At 45.8% G+C, this 21,920-nt stretch overlaps 2 protein-coding genes across 3 annotated transcripts in view; both read left to right on the plus strand.

Annotated features, from left to right (window-relative positions):
- The window catches only part of CDRT1 (CMT1A duplicated region transcript 1), a 16,677-nt gene extending 8,258 nt beyond the window's left edge, over positions 1-8,419 (plus strand). The window contains exons 2-13 of the mRNA XM_031556378.1: positions 5-43; positions 416-622; positions 725-852; positions 1,272-1,394; positions 1,898-2,022; positions 2,475-2,678; positions 3,624-3,745; positions 4,185-4,333; positions 4,939-5,081; positions 5,830-5,985; positions 6,863-7,062; positions 7,980-8,419. Coding sequence (XP_031412238.1) covers positions 5-43; positions 416-622; positions 725-852; positions 1,272-1,394; positions 1,898-2,022; positions 2,475-2,678; positions 3,624-3,745; positions 4,185-4,333; positions 4,939-5,081; positions 5,830-5,985; positions 6,863-7,062; positions 7,980-8,182 — 1,799 coding nt within the window. The 3' untranslated portion in view covers positions 8,183-8,419. The remainder of the gene's footprint in view (positions 1-4; positions 44-415; positions 623-724; positions 853-1,271; positions 1,395-1,897; positions 2,023-2,474; positions 2,679-3,623; positions 3,746-4,184; positions 4,334-4,938; positions 5,082-5,829; positions 5,986-6,862; positions 7,063-7,979) is intronic.
- A 3,850-nt stretch (positions 8,420-12,269) lies between these two features.
- On the plus strand, positions 12,270-19,184 carry TVP23B (trans-golgi network vesicle protein 23 homolog B). Of its 2 annotated transcripts, XR_002120708.2 has the most exons (8): positions 12,270-12,367; positions 12,788-12,870; positions 14,217-14,361; positions 15,100-15,189; positions 16,378-16,509; positions 16,598-16,726; positions 17,639-17,764; positions 18,375-19,184. XR_002120708.2 is itself a non-coding variant. In NM_001281869.1 (7 exons), exons 1-7 carry the CDS (start codon positions 12,356-12,358, stop codon positions 17,669-17,671), a joined length of 624 nt encoding a protein of 207 aa, NP_001268798.1. In that variant the 5' UTR covers positions 12,346-12,355; the 3' UTR covers positions 17,672-18,215. The 2 variants fall into 2 exon arrangements, 1 of the variants encoding a protein (NP_001268798.1); NM_001281869.1 differs by lacking the exon at positions 18,375-19,184 and having other exon boundaries at positions 12,346-12,367; positions 17,639-18,215.
- Positions 19,185-21,920: the final 2,736 nt, after the last annotated feature.

The raw sequence follows: 21,920 nt of genomic DNA on the forward strand, positions 1-21,920 counted from the left end.
GGAGCAGCGGGGTCAGGAGGCACCGAGCTCCTCCTCCGGGCAGGTGGGAGGACGGGGCTGCGGTTTGGCGAGAAGGGAAGCCGCTGTGTTTGCCTTAACGTTATCTGGGGGACGGCGGGGAGGTTTGTCGTGCTCTTTTCTGCTGCAGCGCCATGACAAAGACTTATTTCTACTGAAGGAAATCTGATGGCTAAAGCAGGCGTACCCCACTCAGAAAACATCCTTAACAAGAGGCTGTTTTGGTATTTCCAGGACAGAAAACCTCCCCTTCACCCCCCCCCCTTCCCCCCAGTGCTGTTAGTTGGAAAACGTCTCATTTGCAAGGAGAAAACTGTAGGACTGCACTCCCACCAAGTCAGCCCTGGCTGCACTGACAGCTGTCCCATTACCACCTGTCCCTTCCAATGTCTTCTAGGTGGGCAAACACCAGCAGTGCGCTTCTGTCCCCCAGCTGCCAGCTGCCCCATCCCAGAGGGCCCTGCTGCAGAGGTTGCTTCACTTACTGCATCCTCAGCCCATGGGGACATCCCTCCACGTCCTACATCCCTCCCATCACTTTCCCGTGTCACATACAAGGACTTCATTCGCTGCCTGCCAGTTCACCTCTCCCACTACATCCTGGGTAAGGCGTCTCTCATTTTCCAAGGGTGGTTTCAAACCCTGAGGGTAACGGGTGGCTTCTCATGTGGATGTTGTTCTCTGCTCTGTCCTCTTTGTTCCTCAGGGCTTTTGGATAACAAATCCCTTAAAACATGTGCAAATGTGAGTAGATACTGGGCTTTTCTGGCCAAAGAAGTTGAGAAGGAGCACGTGTGTCAAAAAGCAATACAGAAGAAAATCCTGTATTTGCAGGTATGGTGCCTGGACTTCTGCCATCATTGTGCACTTATTTTATTCTTTCCCGTGTTGTTGCCCAAACCATGAGATAGAGGTGCCTTTCTGGAGGCCACCTCCCAGCTTCACCCTATTCCTTCCTCCATCTGCAAAGTTGGGTTGGATGTTCATGCAGTCTCAAACACAACAGAATAGCTTTTAGTGACGTTTAGGGAGCCTGCAACTTTGATCAGGACATTCTAAAATCAAGATTTGGTGATCGGGTCATTTTAGCTCTGCCCAGTGAACTTTATTTGCTCCACATAGGATGATGGAAATGCTAGGTTTCATTGTGAAAAGCCAGAGCTGGGGGTTGGGATGCTCGGAGGAGAGGTTCACCCTGGTTAGTACAGACCAAGCTCTGCAGTGATTATGTTGCCTCTGTTGGTTTCTTCCAGGGGTTGTGTCCTCGGGGAGCAGTTTCCAACTATGCTAAAATAGTCAATGTAGCAATTCCACAGTTAAATGAAAAGGGATGTGTCATCAAAGTGAGAGACCACAGCCCTGGAAGTAAAACAAAGGTATGTTGGAGGGGGGTTTGCCTTCTGTGTCTCTTCCATCTCTGGGAGAAGGGAGGACATGGTTGTCTTGGAAAACAGAACTGTGAATTTGGAGTTCCTTTGCTCTTCTGCTTCTGGCTTGCACAACGGCAAGCAGCTTGTAAGGACCACTTCTTGCACGGGGGGAAGCCAGCATCCATGTCCAGAAGGATGTTCTGCTTTGTCCTCATGCTTCCCCCCAGGCACAGGAGTAGCTTTGAGGCCATAGCACTGGCAAGGCTGGGCATCATCATGGGGACATGGCTTTTATTCCAGTAGATAAAGAGTGGCTGCCACTGAGTGAGGCAGAAGGGAAGAAGCCTTGTTTCTGTGCTAACCAGGGAGTTGCTGCATGCTGGTTGTTCTTTACTGGCACTTTCCATCTCTATTGTCCCTGTAGGGGCTAAGCTGATATGGCTAATGCTAGGGAATAACAGTGTTTTTTCCCCACTCCTGGGTAATGTTTCCCTATTTCTTTCCACCAGGAAGACAAGGAGGAGGAGGAAAACAACCTGCAGGCAGCCTATCGTGATCTGCAAACTGACACAATCCAGCTGGAAGAGAGGAATGTATTCTGTGGCTCCTACAATATTCGTGTCCTCATTGAGCGGTACGTGGGCTGCACCTGGCTGTTTTCTGCACTACCTCTGTAGGGGTAAAACCTTCTGAAAACCCGTCCCCTTCCTTGCAATCCTTCTGTGGGCATCTATGGCTGGAGAAGGGTCCTGGTGTCAGTGATAAGCAACTCACAGCATCAAATCTTTTTTTCTTCCCTTTAATAAAGATGCCAAATGGAATCACTCTTGAAGACACAAGGGTTAGGACCCATGGTATATCACAAGGGATGTGGAGCTGGAAGGACCCTCCTCCCCTTTTTAAAGCTTACCTTCCAGATATGAACCTGGGAATGCAGAATGAGGACCATGGTTGTGGTGCTCTGCAAAGGATCCACATCCTAAGCAGGCTGCCTGTCAGGTTGCTCTTTGAGGATCACTCAGCACTGAGTACAGCTAGAGCTTGTTAACTGACAAAAGCTCATCTCAATCACTCTTCTTTATCCAGATCAGACCCAAACAGAGTAATCCACTATGCTGGGGGAGACTTGGTAGCCATTGGCTCTGCAGATCAAAAAGTGAGGATTTTTAATGTGTTGTCAATGAGAGAAGTGCCACCTCTGCTCTCAGGGCATGCTGGAAGCATCAAAGCACTGCTGCTTGATGAGAAGAAAGGGCTCATTCTCAGCACGAGCTGCGATCTCAGCATCAGGTGAGCAGCCCTGGGACTGTGCCCTGGATCCCATCTCCCTGGAAATCTAAAAAATTAGAGCTTAAATCCTTCCACTCCAATCTTCATGAATCCTCCTGACCATTACTTTCACCACAGTAACGAAGTAAAGCTGACAAATTAAACACACCCACCATAGGACTGCTTCTGTTTTCTAGTTTCACCCAATACTGAATGATAAAGTAGGAAGTAAGAAGATGCTTTCATATAAGCTGTGTATCACTATACCTTAAAGCACCAGGGATGTGTGGTAGGTGCCAGCAGTGAGGTTCTGTGCCTGCTGACGTCTGCACCAAGTTCCTCCATGACGCTGCAGAAGGTTTGTTGTGCAGAGCAAATCCTGCAGCCTGCTGCTGCTGTGCAGCTGCTCCTGCCCAGGTCCTGTGTGTTGACACAAAGGAGTGGAGATGAGCAGCTGCTTCATCTTATTTACCACTGAATCTCAGGAGTGTAACAACGAGAGGTGAAAAGCTCGAAAGCTCTTCATGGTGCATGCATAACATCCACAAAAACAGCATTTAACAATAAGGGAAGAGTGATTCAGGCTTTCCTGCCTGCCCTTCCCCTCCCCAGGAGTGTTGTCTGTTGAGTTCTAAAGGCATAGTCAACCAAAATCATTTTGGTACCCACCAGCAAAGAAATAACCTTATCCGTAAAGCTCTCCATCTGAAGGTCAATCCCATGTAGCCATGCCAGAGCTGAAATCCAACTGCAAATTTCCAGGCAGTTTGGAGGTGGAAGAGCAGACAAAATGTAAAAATGTAATGTTAAGCCTGATTTGATTGTTCTGAATCCCTCATTAACTCACTGAGATGTCTCCTGATCTTAATGTAGCATGGATTTGAGAAGAGCTGGGCCTGTTAAGTAGGAAGTAATTAATCATCCATAAATTATATCATTAATCACTGTATTTCCTTTACCATATAGATGCTGGAATATATACAGTGGTGCTTGCATGAAAATCTTTACTGGTCACTGCAGGGCCATCACCTGCTTGGATTTACACAACAAGAAGTTTGTGTCGGGAGGCGCAGATGGGATGGTGAAAGGTGAGAGCCAAAGCTAGGAACTGTGCAGCCAAGGGAATGGCAGAGTACCTGGGGAGTCCTGGAGTGATATATGTGATAGTCTGAAGACAAGTGTATAAGGGTGATTTTTATTCTTATTATTGCTTATTTTAATTGTTTGTTTTTTTTTTAATAGCTATGTGGCTATAGGGCCAGAACAAATCTCAGGAAAGTGGTACAGCTTGCAGCTTTGCCTTGTTATTCACTTGCAGATCAAGCATTGAAACGATGTGCCATTGCCAGGGCTTTGTATTTAAGAAGTTTGCTTTGTAGTCACACTCTTTATGTCAACACCTGGCTCCAGGCAGAGCTGCAGGTACAAGGGGCAGATCCTTTTAATTCATATTGCACTCAGGAAAAAAACAAAACCATGCAATAGGGACAGATAATTGTCAGCATTTCTCCTCTTTAATCCTAACAGTGTGGAACTTGGACAGCGAGGTATGTCTTAAGACCCTGAAACACAGCAATATTGTTTATGCTGTTAAAATGGATGGAACCCATGTTGTCAGTGGGTGTGACAGAGGGCTGGTGAAAGTCTGGCATGCTGGCACAGGCACTCTGCTCAAAGTAAGTTCCTTAGGTGGGTAATCCTGTGCTAGTTTACAGCACTGGTTTATCATAGCTAGTTTCTGTCCCAGAGACTTTCTCTAAAACCAAACCAAAGAAATAACAGAAGAGACCGAACTATAAAAGGAACTGCAAAATTATTGGTGAAAGAATAATATAAAAACTGGTTTGCAAATATCTAAGTTCTTATCTGGGATATTGCCTTGTATTCAAGCCCTCTCGTTATTTAACCTTTGTAGGTACATTTATCTCTACTCATTTAGAAGCATTGAGAACCTGAGAGGGGCGTGGGAAGGCTGGACTAGCAGCTTCCAGGGTTGGAGGTGTCATGGGTTAGCCCAGAATAGGAAGTCTGTTGTTCTCAGAAGCAGCAGCAGTTTATAAGAAGCTGGATGGCTGCTCTGCAATGTAAAGGTTGAGGCCAGAGTCTGCTAATTAGCTTTGCAGGTGACCAGAAGCAGTATGAATCCATTTCTGAGAGGAATGGCATTGAGCCGCAAATTGAGATGCATCTTGGGAGCAAGATAACCCACTCTCACCTGGGCTCAGACTGTAATTGCCCCTTCCACCACAGTCAGTTTCTCACCTGTTTCATTTACTCTCAGCTACTAGAAGGGCACGTAGGCCCGGTGAGGTGCTTGTCCTTCGATCAGTGGCACCTTGTCTCAGGAAGCAGTGACGGATATGTCTTGGGATGGAGCATGGTGGGAGACCTTAAGAGGTGCCTAACAGCTTTCCGCCACCCGAAGTAAGTGTCAGTGTGTTTCAAGGTATATTCCAGAGCATGCTGTAAAAAGAAAAAAAATAAGTCTCCCTTACAGGAACACAAAATATCTTACCATGGTCAGTGCTAGAATGTGAAATCTCCTTTTCCAGCAGTCCTCCACCTAAAAAGTTTAGGCAGTGCATGCTCATAACCAACATTTGTCAGTTGTGAAGATCTGTAACAAGCTAAAATACAAATACACAGCTGCTGGCTCACAAACAGAAGTGACTGAAGACAGAGACAGTACATAGTCCAAAATTTGAAGGGTCCCAGCCTTCAATCAATTGCTGTCATGCCACTTGGTCAAGAGTTGACACTGTGTGTATGTTCCTGGTGACTGCACTGCATGCTGAACCCCACCAGCTGCATATTAGATCAATTTGCAGTACTTGCTTATTACAACTACGAGAACCACAGCATCTTATTGCTCTATTTACTTTCCTAGACACAAAAATAAAAAGTTAAATGTGCAGATAGCTATACTTACAGTGGTTACTCTGAGGATGAGCATTGGCTTTGCTTGTTGGGCATGGTCACTTTGGTGATCTTCACAAGACTGGTTATGAAGAACTTCTGCAGGTCTTCTAAATAATTTGATTGCTCCTGTTGTGTTTTTTAAGCCTGTTGATAGAAGCAGGGCTTTGCATCCCTTGCAAAACAAGAGGCAGTTGATCTTGTCTCCTTGTGAAGGCACGGTGACTGCACCAAGCTTTACATGTTGTGTTTTCAGGGAAGTTCTGTCTCTGGAGTTGCTCTATCTCAGAGCTGTCAGCAGTTGTGCTGATGGGAAGATCCGTGTGTTTAACTTCCTGACTGGGAGCTGCCTGAGAGTGCTGGTGGGCAGTAGCAGAGGGGATCCTATATCTTTCTGTGCTTCCACAAACAGGTTGGTGACAACAGCTGCAGTCAGACTCTACCAAATTAGGTAGGTTAGGTTGTAATTTAAGGAATTATGTATTCTGCCATCTCTCTTTCTTGCAAATAAGCTTTAAAGGACTCTGCTGCTTCAGGACTGCTTTGACATTGTTTTTTATTAACAATGTCTGAAAACGATTTGCTTCTTTTAGCAGTCTAAAATTTCCCATTTCTGTATGATTTAAGATAAAATCTGAACTGTAAAGCTGAATTCAAATTACTAAGAGGCTGGAGAAACACGCCAAGGAATGTCAAAGCCTTTGCTTGCTCCCTGACCTGTCTCAGTAGAAAAGCCAACAATGCAGAATGCTTCCAGGTTCCTTCATATCTACACCTCTAAAGGTGGCTCCCAGCTTCTGGATAAGAGCTGAATCACCAATGTGTTGTGAACACTCTTTTGGTCATGATCCTAAAATGCAGCTCTAGGTGAGCTGCTAGGAAGAAAACTAACTCCATCCCAGCCAGTCCCAGGACACCTCTCTACTTGAGGTTTAAAGCCCCTGATAATATGGTGTCTCCAATTTCTTGTGGCATCACGTTGATCAAATTCAGTCCACCGTTGGGGCATTTTTTATTTCATTTCATTAACTTCCATCCTTCGTGGCAGTGAATTTACCATAAGTGGGATGAGAAGAGCTGCACAGAGACTGCGTGAGTTAGAAGTGCGGTATCTGATTGATGGGACTAATTGCTGCTGCTTTTTTCTTTCACAAAGAAGTGATCATTTTCTCAGTTCTGTTTAATTACCCTCAGGGTTTGTATTAGACAGAAGCAAACGGAGCTGTTAGGCAGTACCTGCTGCGGTAATGATATTCTTGCTTTTAAGAGCCTCCCCTTTCCTCCCCCAGGATGGTGATCAATGCGACCAGCAGCCTGCTGATGTTCCAGTTTGAGGATGTCATGTGGGACTACACGCTAGGTGCTGAGCGAGAGATGGTGTGGAAGCAGAAGCAGGAGAGCTGCCCTTTGGGCACAGCATTGACCCCCTCCCAGCAAACCAAGAGCCACATTGCCAGCCAGATGCGTCGCCTCACTCTGAAGACACGAGGTGCTGACCTGCTCGTGCTTGATCCACTTGCCAAAACGTTCTGGAGTGAATCAAAGCACTAGATATGGCCTTTGCAATGCTCTGGCACGGTTTGCTGAAGCGGGTTAGAAATAGCATCAGGTACCTGCTGTCTTCATATGCAGACTCTTCACTTTTTGAAGTGCAGCCGAGTAGACGTACTGCTGCATTTCAATGGGTCTGTCGTTTCCAGGCTTTTGTAAAACCTTTGCACCTTTTTAGAAAAGTTTGATATAAATTCAGCATGCTGAAGACAGTCTCTGTCATTTTCCAGCTGAGTAATCCATCAGTGATATTATTCATGTCCTGACAGCTGGTGTGCATGGAAACATGCTGCTGATTCAGAGCTTGAATTATTAAAATCCCCAGAAAATCACAGGACACCTGCATCCAGAATTTGCCATCAGTGGGATACGCAATTGCACATAAATAGGCACCTTTTAAACTGTCATATTGTGGAGTGATTTTTTAGAAATCAGCAGTTATTTAATACAGTACCACAAATCTCCAACTCTACGATCAAACTGCACAGAAGCAGATGGGCTAGGTAGGGAAGTTTTCATAGCATGAATTGCTAACTTCCTTGAAGCAGCTGTGCTTGGTGCAGGATGTACAGTGGGCAGAAGCAGGAAGCAAACTGATCATTTTAATTGTAGTGGCAAAAATCTGGGTGTTGTTTATGTACACCTAATTCTGAAAATCAGCATTTACTGTCACCTTTGGCTCCTGTGATGTTTTCTGTTAATCAAACACGAGTGGGTTGTTTCTAACATCCAGCTGTGATAAGAGGCAACGCAGTGGCCAGAGACTTCAAATTTCATAATTTACGAGGATTTTTGTTTTAAATGGAAGTTTAACACTAACACAGCTTAGAGATGATGTATTCTTCTGTTTTCTAGCTCTCTGCAATGAAATGATAAAACCAGCAGCTTGCCAGCAACAGGAGCATTTGCTTGGGAGCAGGAGGTCTTCTCACATCCAGGCAGAGCAGCAAGAGCTTCTTGCTCCTGATAACAACCAGCCCCATCCTCTTGCTTTGGGACAGCCAGCAAAGGCATCTTCTGTAAGGATCCTGGCAGATGCGGGTGAGAACTTGTCATAGCATGGTTGGATGTTGGCTCCTTGAATGAGTGCATCTAAGATAAATGAATGGATCAAACAAGAAGTAGTGATCTGTAGGAGACAGGCCAATTCTGGATGAGAAGCAAAATGGATCCTTGCAGAGGGTGCAGTGGTTACAGAAGCTGTATAAGATCAATCAGATAGAGGAAGCAATCCAGTCCAATGATAAAGCCTAGCTCTTTGGTATCTAGGCTTTCTTTTCTTTTTTTTTTTTTTTTTTCCATAACCTTACTCAAGTTGTGATTTCTTTATCACACGTAGGAGATATGTGTAGGAAATATCTTCAGGTAATTAGTAGCTGCTAAGAAAAACATGCTTAAAATAATATATGTGGAAATCATCTCAGCCAGCTTGACACAGCAAGCTGCAGTTTGAAAATGGCAGTACTGAGATCACAAGCGTGGTCCTTGGTCATGTGGAATTTCTCTCAACTTACAGTTTCTCCCAGCACTTACATTCAGAATCTGTTGGATTTTGGAGTTGGGCAAATGCTGAAATCTCACTTCAGAAGTGCTGAAACCATCAGAAGTCTTTTACCCCAAATTCAGGGTGTTTGTAACTGAGATCCAGAGCCACCTGTATGTGCAGATTGAAAAATCTCCGAGTGAGGAATAAGCAGTGATCTTCATTAGCAGTGTTCAGGCTGATGGCCAGTTTACTGGTTGGGTTTCCCAGGGCTCTATTTTAGGGCCAGTTCTCTTCAATTTTTTCAAATAATCCAGAGGTAAAATTCAAATGCATACAAGTCAGTTTGCTGATGGTAATAAATTAAGAGGAGCTCCTGACTCCCTTGAGGGCAAAGAGGCCTTGCAGAAAGATCCTGAGCAATCACCAACTGCATGAAGCTTAACAAGTGCTGGATGTTGTGCCTGGGATGAGGCAACCCTGGCTCTAGGTACAGGTGGTCCTTGTGGGTCCCTTCCATTTCAAGATTCTGTAATCAGTCTGTTTTGCTGTGTTCTGCCTTTGCAAATTAAGTTTATTCTCTGAAGTATATTTCCAGAAGGCAGAAGTACCAGTTAACCAGTTTAAAAAAATAAGCAAAAAAGAGCCAAGCAGTGATATGCAAATGGCATGACATTGCTTTGCAAGGTGACAAATTAAGTGCTAGAGTGAGGCCATGGCTCTGAGTGTTGCACAGTCTTTGCTGAAATCCTAATTTAGTTCTCAATTAAAGGTGTAATAATGAATCCATCCTGATGTGTCTGTTAAACATGCAAGTCAGCCTCGACATCACTTCAGACATCAAAGCTGGAATACAAAATGTGCCCTGTGATTTCAAGCTCAAATGCAGGTCTGGGTAGAAGTAGTTCATAGTGGTTCCCAGATGTTGGTTCTTTCACAGACTTCTGCTGGGAAATGACTTCTCTTAAAGCCATTTCCCAATACACAAACTGAAAGACAGGAAAGGGGTGCACGGGAAGCCAAGTTGGGTATCAGGCCATCCCACACGAATATGATGTATATTATAGAACCTGGCGTTCATTTAACTGGTACAGACCATGGCAATGATCACTCCTCAGGTCACCAGTACAGAATTATCTCTGATACTGGCAGTGTTGCTAGCAAGGCTAAGAATGAACAAACTGAAATGGGCATCATTGGTACAATGCTGCCTGTGTTGCCTGTTGTGTAGATAAACTTGGACTGTCCATATGCCTACCAACACAGCACCTGTCCTTGGTCTTACCTGGGGTACTACCATGCAGTTAATGACCTCAGACAATGTTCTTGACTCCATTTATGCTCGGTGTTGCTTTGTTTTTGAAAACAGATGGCGCATCTGAATATGGCACTTCTGTACTTGCACATCCTGACAGACAGCAGGAAGAGAAAAAGGGCTCACTGTCCTCTTACAAGTTGCTCCTGACTGTCAGCATGCTGCAGAAGAGTGGCAAGCCGTCCTTTGTCCGCTCAACTACAAAGCATCCTGCAGCAACCGGGAAAGCATTGGAATGTGTGCTGCAACAGCAACAAAAAAGACAAATATACACAACCCCTCTGCAACAAAAAAAGGATCTGACAGCCCAGTTCCAACGTGCGAGATCTCACAGCGATTCTCTGACTATGAAAAGGATTTCTGTACCCTTTGAAACTAAAATGTTGCAACTCAAGCTGAAAAATTCTTTGCATGGCCCCACTGTGAATTCCTCCATTCCTGCTCCCTGCATTGTACGTCTCAAGACTTGCGGTGCTTTGCTACAAGGAAAGAAAGTACATGGTGCTCACAGTAAGGGCACTTCTCTCCCTGAAGACAGAGTTCAGCATAGTGGTACATACTGTACAGCTTCTGAACAGATCAAATCAACACATGCAATGATCCCACAAATGAAAAACGAAGTGGTCTGCAGGGGGGAAAAACCCTTTTGCCCATACGCTGCAGATCCTTCCCAGGATGACAGTGGGTTCAGACTTCTGACAGGACAGCAGAAGGAGGCATGTGCTGCAGCTGCTGTAGCTCAGTGTCAGGCAAACCAGGCAAAGCTCATAGAAGATCATCAAAGAGCACGCAAGAAGGCCTGGTTAAGGAAAACTAAAGGCCTATCTACAGTCTCTTTTACTAAGGAGGGGAAGATATTTGCTCCGGAACTTGGAACTAATACATTTATCTGAGGTAACCCATTAGTCCAACAAATCACCAGCATCTGAGGATTCTGGGGCTTCTCTAATGTAATGGCTTCCTTGGGTATCCAGCTGAGCCTGCTATGTCAAGATCCCTGTGGTTTCTATATAAGTATGAAAGGTGTCTCTGCTGTTAAACTTTCAATGAAATATTATTGGTACTTACAGCACTTTCTCAAAGCAGTGAATGGAGTGACTCCTCTCTTGGGTTTTAAGTTGCTACATCTGTTGTTATTATAGACACAGCACGTTCAAGACTAATAGAACAAAGATATGGCTCAACTGTTTGAATAAAAATTTTTCTCGTTAGAGTTTGTATAGACTGATTAGAATTTATAAGCTAAAGAAGTATGGGCTGGATAAATAGACAGTGAGGTGGACAGAAAGCTGGCTGAATAGCCAGAACTGGAGGGTAACCAAGTAAGGTCTGCAAGCTCCACTACCTACAGGCTGGGGGATGTGAGGATGGAGCACAGCCCTGCAGAACAAGTCCTGGGGGTACTGGTGGATGGCAAGCTGGGCATGAACCAGCAGTGTGCCCTCACAGCCCAGAAAGCCAACCATATCCTGGGATGCGTTCAAAGCAGCATGGCTTGCAAGGCAAGGGAGGGGATCTGCCCCTCTGCTTTGTAGTGTGAAACCTCACCTTCACAGTACTGTGTCCAGATGTGGAATCCTCAGTACAGGAGAGACACGGAGCTGTTGGAGAACATCCAGAAGAGGGCCGTAAAAATAGTCCCAGCAATGGAGCACGTCCCTTATGGGGGTCCTGCTGCCTGCCAGCCAGGGGAACCTGGCCAGGCTGGAGCAACAAGCTGGAGGAACCTCATGGAGTTCAGCATGGAGAAGTGCTGCTGGGATCTGGTCCTGGGCCCCTGCTTCGATGACCATGCTGGAGCAGGGCTGGGAGCAGCCGGTCCCAGAGATACCTCCAGCCTCAGCTGTGCTGTGGTGGAGCTGCCATCCGTGCTGCACAGGACAGCGATGGCAGTCCAGGGAAAACATTGGGATCTTATTATCAGCCCTTTCTTTCTGTACTTTGGTATTACAGAACAGTTCCATCAGCCGTGTGCTGGTAGTAAGGTGCATGAGAAATCCAAAGGTTGTAGCACTGCCTCAGAAAAGGGAAAATAATTGCTGCATTTAAACCAAACTGAACTGGTGTCTTTGCATTCCTTTATTTCTGGGGGTAAAACAAGTGTTCATGTTTTCCATTAGTCCAGCTCCTGATAAGACAAAACAGTTTCCGTTGTCTGGGCATTGGGGCCAGCGTGGTGGAAACATTTTCTCGCATTAGAGGGTTGAGGCCGGGCTGTAGCTGGACGGAACGGCCACGCCGAGCCCTCACACCACACAGGACTGCAGCCACAGCCGGGCGCTCAACAGACCCCGCCCCTCCCCGAGGCCTCCCTCTGGCGTCAGAACCGTGCCCCAGTGCGCAGGCACGGCGCTGCGACTCTCGCGAGATTGGCCGCCGTGGTGACGTGGCGCGGCCGGAAGTGGTGGCGAGGACGGAAGTGGTGGTGTGGCCATGCTGCGGCAGGTGAGGGTTGGGGGCTGTGCGGGAGCCCGGTATGGACGTGGGGCTGCGCGGGGTTCCTCTGGGCCCGGCCGTGGGGCTCGCTGAAGCTCGGGTGTTGCACTCTGTGGGTGCTTGGTGGCTGCTGCGGCTCTGTGTATAGCGGGGGGAAGCGCAGAGGCTGAGCTGGCTCCTGGCTGAGGGGAGCACGCTCGAGGCGAGCAGGCCTCGCCGTTTCTCCTGCCTCTCTTCAGCACGGGAGGCGCTGCCTGAATTAGCAGTCGTAATAAAATCCGGTTCCTGTGTCTTTTCCTTATAGCGTTTGCTTCGTGTTTAAATCTCAAGGCGCCATCCCAGTTCTTCAGAGTAATCAGAAGTGACCCGGGTTGAAGTCGAAAAGCGATTCTCTTTCTCTTATAACTCTGCGTTTGTTCCTCTTGTTAGGGCAGCAGTGATGACATTGAGGATGTCTCTCTCTTTGATGCCGATGATGAAGTATCCAGGAGGTCAAAAAAGTCAAAAATAAGGTCAGTGAACTGGAGAGAGTTTATAGATGAGTTCTGGAGAAGGAGGGACTGTCCCATCGTGTTGTTCTGTTGCTGGACACCGACAAAATGACCCTGGCCCCATTTTCTTGCCTGCTGTATTCTGTTGAAATACATAACAACAAACATCTTTGTTTTGTTAGAAAGAATACAGAGTAACTTCTGCTTAGCTGAGAGAAGCAGTTCCAGAAGTTCAGCTGGAATCCATGTATCTGTGCCTTTGTGCTTCTGAGTGTCCCCACATTAAATGTGTGTTACTGACAAAGTGTCTCTGAGCTCTCTGTAACAGCAGGCTCTCACTGTGCTGAGTGCTGCTGTCTGGGCTGGTCTGTTATCTCTTTGCCAGTCTCTGCTTCCTAGTGTGAGTGGTGCTGCCCTGCTGCCTGCCACATCCTGCTGTGGTCACACCAGTGTTGGGCAGAAGCACCAGCACTTCTGCATAAGGTTTGCTAATCCTGAAAGAAAGTACATGGAGATGAGCTCACATTCATTGATTTAATAGGGAGGTACTCATGTTACTGGCAGCAGCTGGCTGAGCAGTGTCCACCAGGCCCTCAGTACCAGCAGTGACCAACCAGTATCATGTCTGCCCTGGGGTTTCCCTGGCAAATACGTGTAGCAGCAAGCTGGCAAGATGTCTGCTATGACCCTTTATTACTGTGCCTGTATATATATAACAGCCACAGACCATAAAGCATCAAATATCAGGGTAAGCAATCATTCATAGAAAGCAAGGAGAATAATTTACAGCTACAGAGCATTTTCTCACTAATACGCTTTTTCTAACTATAAGCAGAAGCTAGAGGTGGTATACTTGCATTCCCAAGCTAACGTGAGCCCTTTCCTACAGGGCAGTCATTTGTTCAGGCCATGATCTGTGTTTTCCTGCACAGCTGGTAGCCTGAAATCCTGGTGCCATGCTGATGTTGGCTCTATTGTACATTTCTGAACAGGGCAGCGTGCAAGTCAGAAAGGAGGCATGTCTGTTGTGTGATGCAGCTCAGTTTGCTGTTTCTGGTCAGAACCCTTTTCAAATTTACCTCAAAAAAATTGGCTTATGTTGAGCATGAGGTTAAATAAATAAATACCTGGCTCCTTCATCCCTAGATCCTCATTGTGTTTGGGTTATGCTTGTGAGTGGAACATTTCCTCCTTAGGATGAGCTCCCAGTGAGATTTTTTTAACCCATACTTTCAGCAGTAATAACACACTGCTTTCATATAATAATGCTGATCCTTATTCTTGTTGGGAGAGGATCACTTTGCAATGTTGTTTCTCTGAAATTGCTTCAGTCCTGTCTGAAAGAACTGTGCTGTACTTCATTCCAGGCATCCAGTGGCATCATTTTTCCACCTGTTCTTCCGAGTCAGTGCGATAGTTGTCTATCTGCTCTGTGAGCTCTTAACTAGCAGCTTTATTGCCTGCATGGTGACAATTATCCTTCTCTTGTCATGTGACTTTTGGGCCGTAAAGGTAAGTTCCTCTCGTGCTTTTTGTTATCATGTCTAACCATATAAGAATAATTGAGTAGAGTGATATTTGTTCCACAAAAAAAGTGCCTTCTTTGTGCCTTTCCAACAGAATTATACCTGAGATACTCTCAAGTACTGCAATTCGTTAGGAAACAACACTGTGTAGCTGATTAGCTGCTTTCTTTTTTGAAAATCAAATGGAGATCATATAGCAGACTTACTCTTTTTAAGGCAGCACAGGCTTCATTTTTAGAAAGGTCACTTCTGAGTCACCAGAAGTACACGTCATTTATGTTAGTACAGCAATTTGTTATTGTACTGAATGTATCAGAAAATGGGTTTGGATATGAGAGCCTTGTGATCTTGTTTGCCCACATGTGAAGCAAATGAGCAACGTTGCAAATAGCAACCCAAACAGCCAAGCTTTGGCAGAATCAAGAGCAATGGAATATGAGATCTTTACAGGGTGTGATGCCTCTCATTCTAGAATACAGCTAGCATTGTAACTTGTGCAGCCACTGAGAGCAGATTGCTGTGAAACCAGCAGCTGTCAATGTAAGAGGGAATTTGCTGCCTGGAAAACTTAAAGCTTCTCACAGAGCTAACAGCAATAAAATCTGGGGCTGAAAAATCATAATTTTTTGTGGGTGCAGCGTTGAGATGGAGTATTCCCAGGATTCGTTTGGCTAATGGTTTCTCCTGGTAGCAAACTGAAACCTTTGCTTTCTGTCTGCTTCAGAATGTCACAGGGCGACTGATGGTTGGCCTCCGCTGGTGGAATCAGGTGGATGATGATGGAAGAAGTCACTGGAAATTTGAATCTAGAAAGGTAAGTCTTCCTTTAGTTGTTTCAGGTTTATCAACCCCCTGTTAATTAACAGTTATGCTTGTGATGGTGAATTGCACAGTTCAGATGCTTCCAGCCACAGGTCTGTAACCACTTGCTTGTTTCATGGTGGTACTGAATGGATAACATCATCTTCTACATTTTTGCTTTGTTTAAAAGCCAGATCGACACTTGAGAAAAATGTTTATGTGAGTAACATCATTTTCACATAAAGTGTTGTAAAGGTTCCCATGTCTTGTTAAGAACGTTGAAATTTTCTGGTGTGAGCACAGAACAGCTGACATATCTTTTACCTCCCATAGAAGATGATTGGAACTAGGAAAAACAATGCAGCATTGCTCATAGTGTTTCTGCTCCCTTGTGTTCATTCTGCCTGCTGCTGTGTCTAATATGCCTTCTGCTGGCACCTCGTGTCCTGTCAGTTACCCTTTTGATCCCTGCCTGTTATCTCTGTGTGCACGGAGGTAACAGCACTTCTGGTGCACAGATGTGGAGTGAGGTAAAAGTCATTTCCTGTGCTCACATTGGAAATCTAGAGTGGTGCAGAGTCTGGAACCCAAAACTTTCCTCAGATGAATTTGTGCCCCTGCAGACAAATTCTTTCTCAAAACTGTGCTTGTTGGAAAAGCTAGAATATGTTAGGGAGAGGATAAAATGTATTACTGTTGGTAATACATTAAACTGAGCCATGAGTTCACTGGGTTCAGATCTTTTAACTATTCGTAGGAAGAATGAATGATTGCTTGGGATCTTCTCAATAAGGAAAATCAGTAGTGCAGTGTGAGTCGTATCTGTGTAGAAATTGCCTGACTTGATGGCTGTAAGTATCAATATTTAGTTCTGGCAGCACTCCGTGAAATTCTGGTTGTCTGTACAGTGGTGTTAAGGTAGAAGGTGTTACCTGTTCGGGTGATTCTGTGCGTTGAACTGAACCATGCAGCACATGTAACATTTCTCAAACTTACTGAGGCTTTTTTGCCCCAAATATTCCAAGGCAATTTATTGCTGCTTCCCCCCCAAATGGAAACATCTTTTGTCACAAGGTATGGAAGCTGGTCTCCGAAGCATCCAGTACTGTTGTGTGGGGACAAAAGCCAGGAGACTTGTAGGTTCTGGGCTGTTGGTAGTGATGGTGAGATCTGTTAATCTCCATTTACTTTGTGTTTCTAGGTATCACCACAAGGGCATAAAACCTCCTCAGAATCAGAGTCCCGAATTTTCTGGCTAGGTCTGATTACCTGCCCTATCATCTGGGTGATATTTGCTTTCAGTGCTCTGTTTTCTTTCAAAGTGAAATGGCTGGTGAGTTGCCTCCCTCAACTCAGTAATGGATTTTGTTTGTTACCAGTAAGGTGATGCAAATCGGTGACAGTATTTTCTTGTGTCTTAGGCAGTAGTTATGATGGGAGTGGTTCTACAGGGAGCCAACCTTTATGGATACATCAGATGCAAAGTTGGCAGTAGGAAGAACTTGACAAGCATGGCAACCAGCTACCTTGGAAAGCAGTTCTTGCGGCAGGTAAGATATCGGGGTTTTGAAGCCCTCTAGTTGTGTTTGCTTTTGTCTAAAGCTTCCTTCCTACCTGACCCATGAGAAGAAAGATTGAAAAAGGTGTTATTTGGAGTTCTTTAGTGGAACTCTTGTGAATTTGACACCCTGCCCCCAGTTCTGCTCGTGAAGTCACATGCTAATTGTGGTCCAAATGGAACTCTGTGTCAACATCATGAACTTGTGTTCTTTACTAGTGTCATGGACTAGTGCCATAGGAGATACTGGAATATGGCTGGTCTGTTAGGAACATGAGTGGAAAAACAGTGACTGAATGAAAGGATTTTTGATCAATTTTATTGCTTATGGAAAACTTGTTGCTAAATTACTCCTTGTATTGCAATACTTCTCCTGCTGGTTGTATAGCCACAGAAACATGCATCTGGAGACACGATTGGTCATTGTGCTTCTGTGCACAGCTGCACTGTGTGTATTCCTAGCTGGAAGGGCTATCATTGCCTTTTATATTCTTCCTCACCTCCAACCAGCTCTTCTCACCGGGGCCTTCTCTGCCTTCTGTAGCTCCCTGCAGCATTAAGCACCGCTGGGCACTGTTCAACTTTTAGGCTGTCGTTTAACTTCTTCTTGTCCAAGTTTCCTAACTGTGGCTCCCTGTTGCATGCATGTGGCTGGGAGCAGATGAGTTGGCTGCCACAGATTCCCAAGTGTTTATTGTACTTATTGCCATCAGTGTGATAAGAAGCTTAAATACTGACAACACGGTCTGTGTTAGGTTTGTGTTCATTGGTAGCTTCTGAGCGCTAACCAAAGGCCCAGAACAGTCTCAGTCTCTGGGAAAACATGAAAGTGTTGCTCTAGAATCACGGCAGTGAATCCCAGTTCTCCAGTGATGTACTTTATTTTTTTCTTTGCCTGTTGCAGACTGTGGCTAAAGAGGAACAGACAGCATCCTGAGCATGGTAGAAGCCTCAAGCTGGATTGGATTCACAGTAGTGAAGCACAGAGAATGTTGCTCTGACCATGAGATTTGGGAGCTGCTTAAATGAGGTGTGAATTAAAAGAAGTAAATACATTGTGCAAGACTTCCAGTTAACACTCCTAGCAGTTAATATTCAGTTTTCCACTAGCAGTTTGTGTTTAAGTCCTTTCTTAATTTGATTAATTAGAATTATATCGCCTGAACTTTGAATCAGAAGACATCCTAGGTAGCGCTCTGATGCAGGTTTATACTCACTGGATATGTTAAGAGAAAAATGCCAGGTAACCTAAAAACCATGCACACACAGGACCTTCTGTTCTCCAAGAACCATCCCCACCTCCTCCAGCAATTGGTACCTCAGGTAGTTTTCAGTTGTGGGCTTAGCTGTGTTTTGTTCCTGGAGGTCTGTTAGGAAGTTTAGATAGCTCTCTTTTGGCTCTGCATCTCTCTCAGTCTGTGATTTGAATGGCACTGAGGTTGTTGCAGTGAAGGAAATCTGAAGGAAGTGTTTGTTGCTGTTGGCTGCGGGAGGATTTCTGAAGTCAAGTGGAAACTCAGCAAGTGACTGCTGAGCAGCTCCAGCCTTATTTTTCTTAAGTGTTGTTGGAGATCTCAGTAACGTCTGACCAGTACTTTGATTAAATCTGAGTTTATGGAAAACCCCTTTTTTTCCTGCAGGCCTGTGTCTGTACGAAGAGCACAACTGGACTAAAAGTAGGTTGCAAGGAAAGCTGTACTCAGTTTCAGAGGTGGAGTGAGTGTGAGAGCAGGTGATGGGCAGAGCTGTTAAAATGATGCCACCTGGTGTGAGCTGGTGCACGGGGCAGCAGGGAACGTCACTGCTGGGGTACCAGGACAGAGGTTGCACAAGCAGAACTTCCTTCCACTCAATTATTCACCTCGCAGCGGATTTGGGGGTAACCATTAAAACAAGAGCTGAGGCTGAGTTCAGGCTGCTTTCTACTGTTCCATGACCAAAGGGTGTTTCACATAATCTTAACGGAGCTGCCTGAAGACCTGGCATCAGCATGCTGACTTTGCAAGATGTTTGCATGTCTTGAATCCATGCAGCATACTGTGTTCCCCAAGGAGTCTATGGGCTAGGGGAAAAAAAAAAAAACATTTGTATGATGGTGAAATGTTGGCTTGCAGTGTTCACCTCAGTGGCAGAAATTGTGTGTTCTGTGTGCAAAGCTGTACGAAAGGGCTCAGTTCCTTCTTGTCACGTAGTGCTGCTCAAGGCAGGTTGTGCTTTCACAGCGGGAGATATTGTAAACTTCTGAAGAGGTATTTTAAATTAAGAATGTGGTTTCTTTTTGAATAATGGGTATTGTAAATTGTGGGATTGCATTAACATTGTATGTCTCCCTGGACCGTAGCAATACTTGGGAGCTGTACATTTGTTTAACTCTTTGGATCGATACCTTCCTTTTGTAAATATATATTTATAAAATCTTGAGATTAAAATAATGCTTTGTTTAAACCAGACCGGGTGTCCCTTCTATGATTCATGGCTGAGCTCTGTTTATATACAGTGTTCTTGTTTATAGTGGGTTATGTGTTAGGTTAAACAGTGCTAATGAGGAGCTGTGTCACGGTTGCTTTCACCCCAAGAGTCCTGGAAAGCTTGGCCTGTGTAAACACCTTCTTCACAAGTGCTGGGATTGCTGTCACACACAGCCAGGTCCTTCTGTGGGACTTGGCTGGTGTGCTGACACCCTGAGTGCTCTCCGAAGGTCCCCAGCTCTGGGTGTGTTCTGCAGTGGCAGTGCGTGCCAGTGCCACCACACAGCTGGAACTTCTGTTCCCCACTGGCCTGGAAGAGGTGATTTCATTCTAACCAGTGGAAGTGAAACAGATGAAGTAAAGCCAAGGTGCTGCTGCAGCCACGTGGGGACGCACAAGTGCAGCATCTGGCCCCTGTGGCATGGAGAAAGGGAGATCCTTCCTGCTCCAGCTGAACAAGTCCCTGTTTGCCCTTGCTGTCCCAGGGATTGCACTGCCTCCAGCAAACCTGCAGCTGCCAGGAAGCTGTTCTGAGATACGTTACATGTTTTAGGCTTCGTGTTTATTCCGCTGTTGCCAAAGCTCCCAACAAACTGTTCCTGGAAAATAGAGAGTGCTTTTCTGGAAATTGGAGCGTGATTAATCAAGGACAGAGACATTTATTAGCGCATGCCTTTAAGTAGAGCCCTCTGTGGCTTATTTTTAGTCTCTTGGCAAACAATCAGTTTCTGGCTTCTGAGAGGCCAGCATTTTATCACATTTCTCTGTGGTGTGGATCAGAACCAAATTTCTTATCACTACTCCAGTTGGGTGTGATAGTCGTTTGATTATTTATTTGCTCTCTGCCAGAGTTTCCTGTGAAAAAGGAAGAGGGAGTAGCAGCAGGAGAGGGAAATTCTCGGAATGTGCTTTTTCAGGCAAGCCTCGGGAATCCACACTCAGCTGTGTTCTTGAGCATTAGCTGTGTCATGCAGGCCCCTCCTAACTAACACCTCCCTGCCTGGGTGGTGGCTGAGCTGTCAGGGCTTACAGAAGCAAAAAGAATCCAAGAACAATCATAGTGGAAAAAAAAATACTCTCTGCTCCGAAATAGACACGTGCTGCTGTAAGTGCAGCTGTAAGGTGGGCTTGGAGTCCAGTTCTCTTCATTCAGGACTCAGAGCCATTCTGAGTCCTTGGCACGTAGCCTCCCCACAACAGCGGCTGTATTTCTGTGCTTTTTGTGGCCCAGTGCTTTAACACAATGTGATGGATGTATCCTCAAAACACAGAAGCTGGACTGGCAGTTCTGCCCTACCTGCTGTGTCCCCTGTTCTGTGTGCCACCTACCTGCCCCAGGGCAATGTTGCAAGGAAGGGTGAAGAGGATGTGATGTGGGAGGAAACTGCACTGAGTGGGCACTTGGAGTCTGTCTGTCTTTTCCTGCACTGTTCTCTTGGAGACCGGCCGGGCCCAGAGGGCTGCAGGGAGATGTCTATTGTAGTAGCTTGGCAGAGGCTGTGGTCAGAGCTGCTCGCACGGGACAGGACATCCCCACTGCTATTTCCTAAACAAAAAGCTGCAGTGAGTAATTGAGAGTGACCTTTGGGGAGACCAAAGGGAGCAGGGATGTGGGTGAGAAGGGTGATGCTGGCCAGGGCCCAGCACTTCTTCCAGGCCTCCTGGCAGGAAGGAATTTCTCGCTTCCCTCCTGCCGTTCTGTGCAAGCAGAATGTTTGTGAGCTGGCGTCCCACCTTCCTGCACGCAGCCCTCCTACCCCACCGGCCTGCAGCAAGATCAGAGCCTCCTGCTGCCCTGATAAGACAGACAAAGGATAGAGAGCAAGGAAATGCTATTTCTGGTCTCCTGATAACAGTGTTTTTATACACAGAGAGGGCACAGGCCCTTTGTTGTCTGCCTTTGAGTGCTGAAAGCAAACTGTCGCTTGGATGCGATTCCAGTTCCTCCATACCCTCACACCCAGAATTGCCCTGGGCAGCAGCTGATCAGGGTCTGGCCATGCTCAATGATGCTGATGCTTACCTGCTTGTAAGTCTGGCAGTTGGTGGGACAAGATCTCAAAGGCTGTGTCTGCATCTTTGCGTTTCATAGCGACAAACTTGTCCTAGAAGTTCCTGGCGTCACTCCCTGTTAATGGAAATCGTAAAGAAATGCCGTGTTCCCAGGAAATCCCTTCTCCTGGTACAAAACTTCTCATTTTAATCCTACCCCTTGTTTTGGGTTCTGCCACATGCTGTCAATTTATAAGCTCCAATCAATGGCTATAAATGCCAGATCACCTCGTCCCCCAGCTGCTTGCTATATATTCCACACAACTCCGTAATGTTCCAGGTGGGTCTTCTCTTGGCAAAAGCCCCACGAATGCTCTCCAGCTCCCTCTTATCTCTCCGAATTCTGCTCTTCAGGAGTCTGAGCGATTTGTTCAGTGAAGGAGTTTGATTTTCTGGTTGGTTATTCCTCATATTCCTCCTAGAGCCTTTCTAAAAATCCAAACCCAGCTCAGATTGCCCTTCCTGCCTCCCACCTGGCTGCAGCAGGACAGGCAGCGTTTGTCCAGGGCTCTGTGGCTCAGGGGGCTCATACCTGAACCCCTTGTGCTCCTCCAGGAAACCTGCCTGGTTCCTGAGAGTTATTGCTATTTGTGTTCTCCTCTTGCTCACACCTCTTTCTACGTAGTTCATTTTGGGCGAGTCTTTAGATATTTTTAATTTTTTTTT

This window comes from Meleagris gallopavo, chromosome 20 (genome assembly GCF_000146605.3).
Source record: "Meleagris gallopavo isolate NT-WF06-2002-E0010 breed Aviagen turkey brand Nicholas breeding stock chromosome 20, Turkey_5.1, whole genome shotgun sequence".
Classification (NCBI taxonomy): Eukaryota; Metazoa; Chordata; class Aves; order Galliformes; family Phasianidae; genus Meleagris; species Meleagris gallopavo.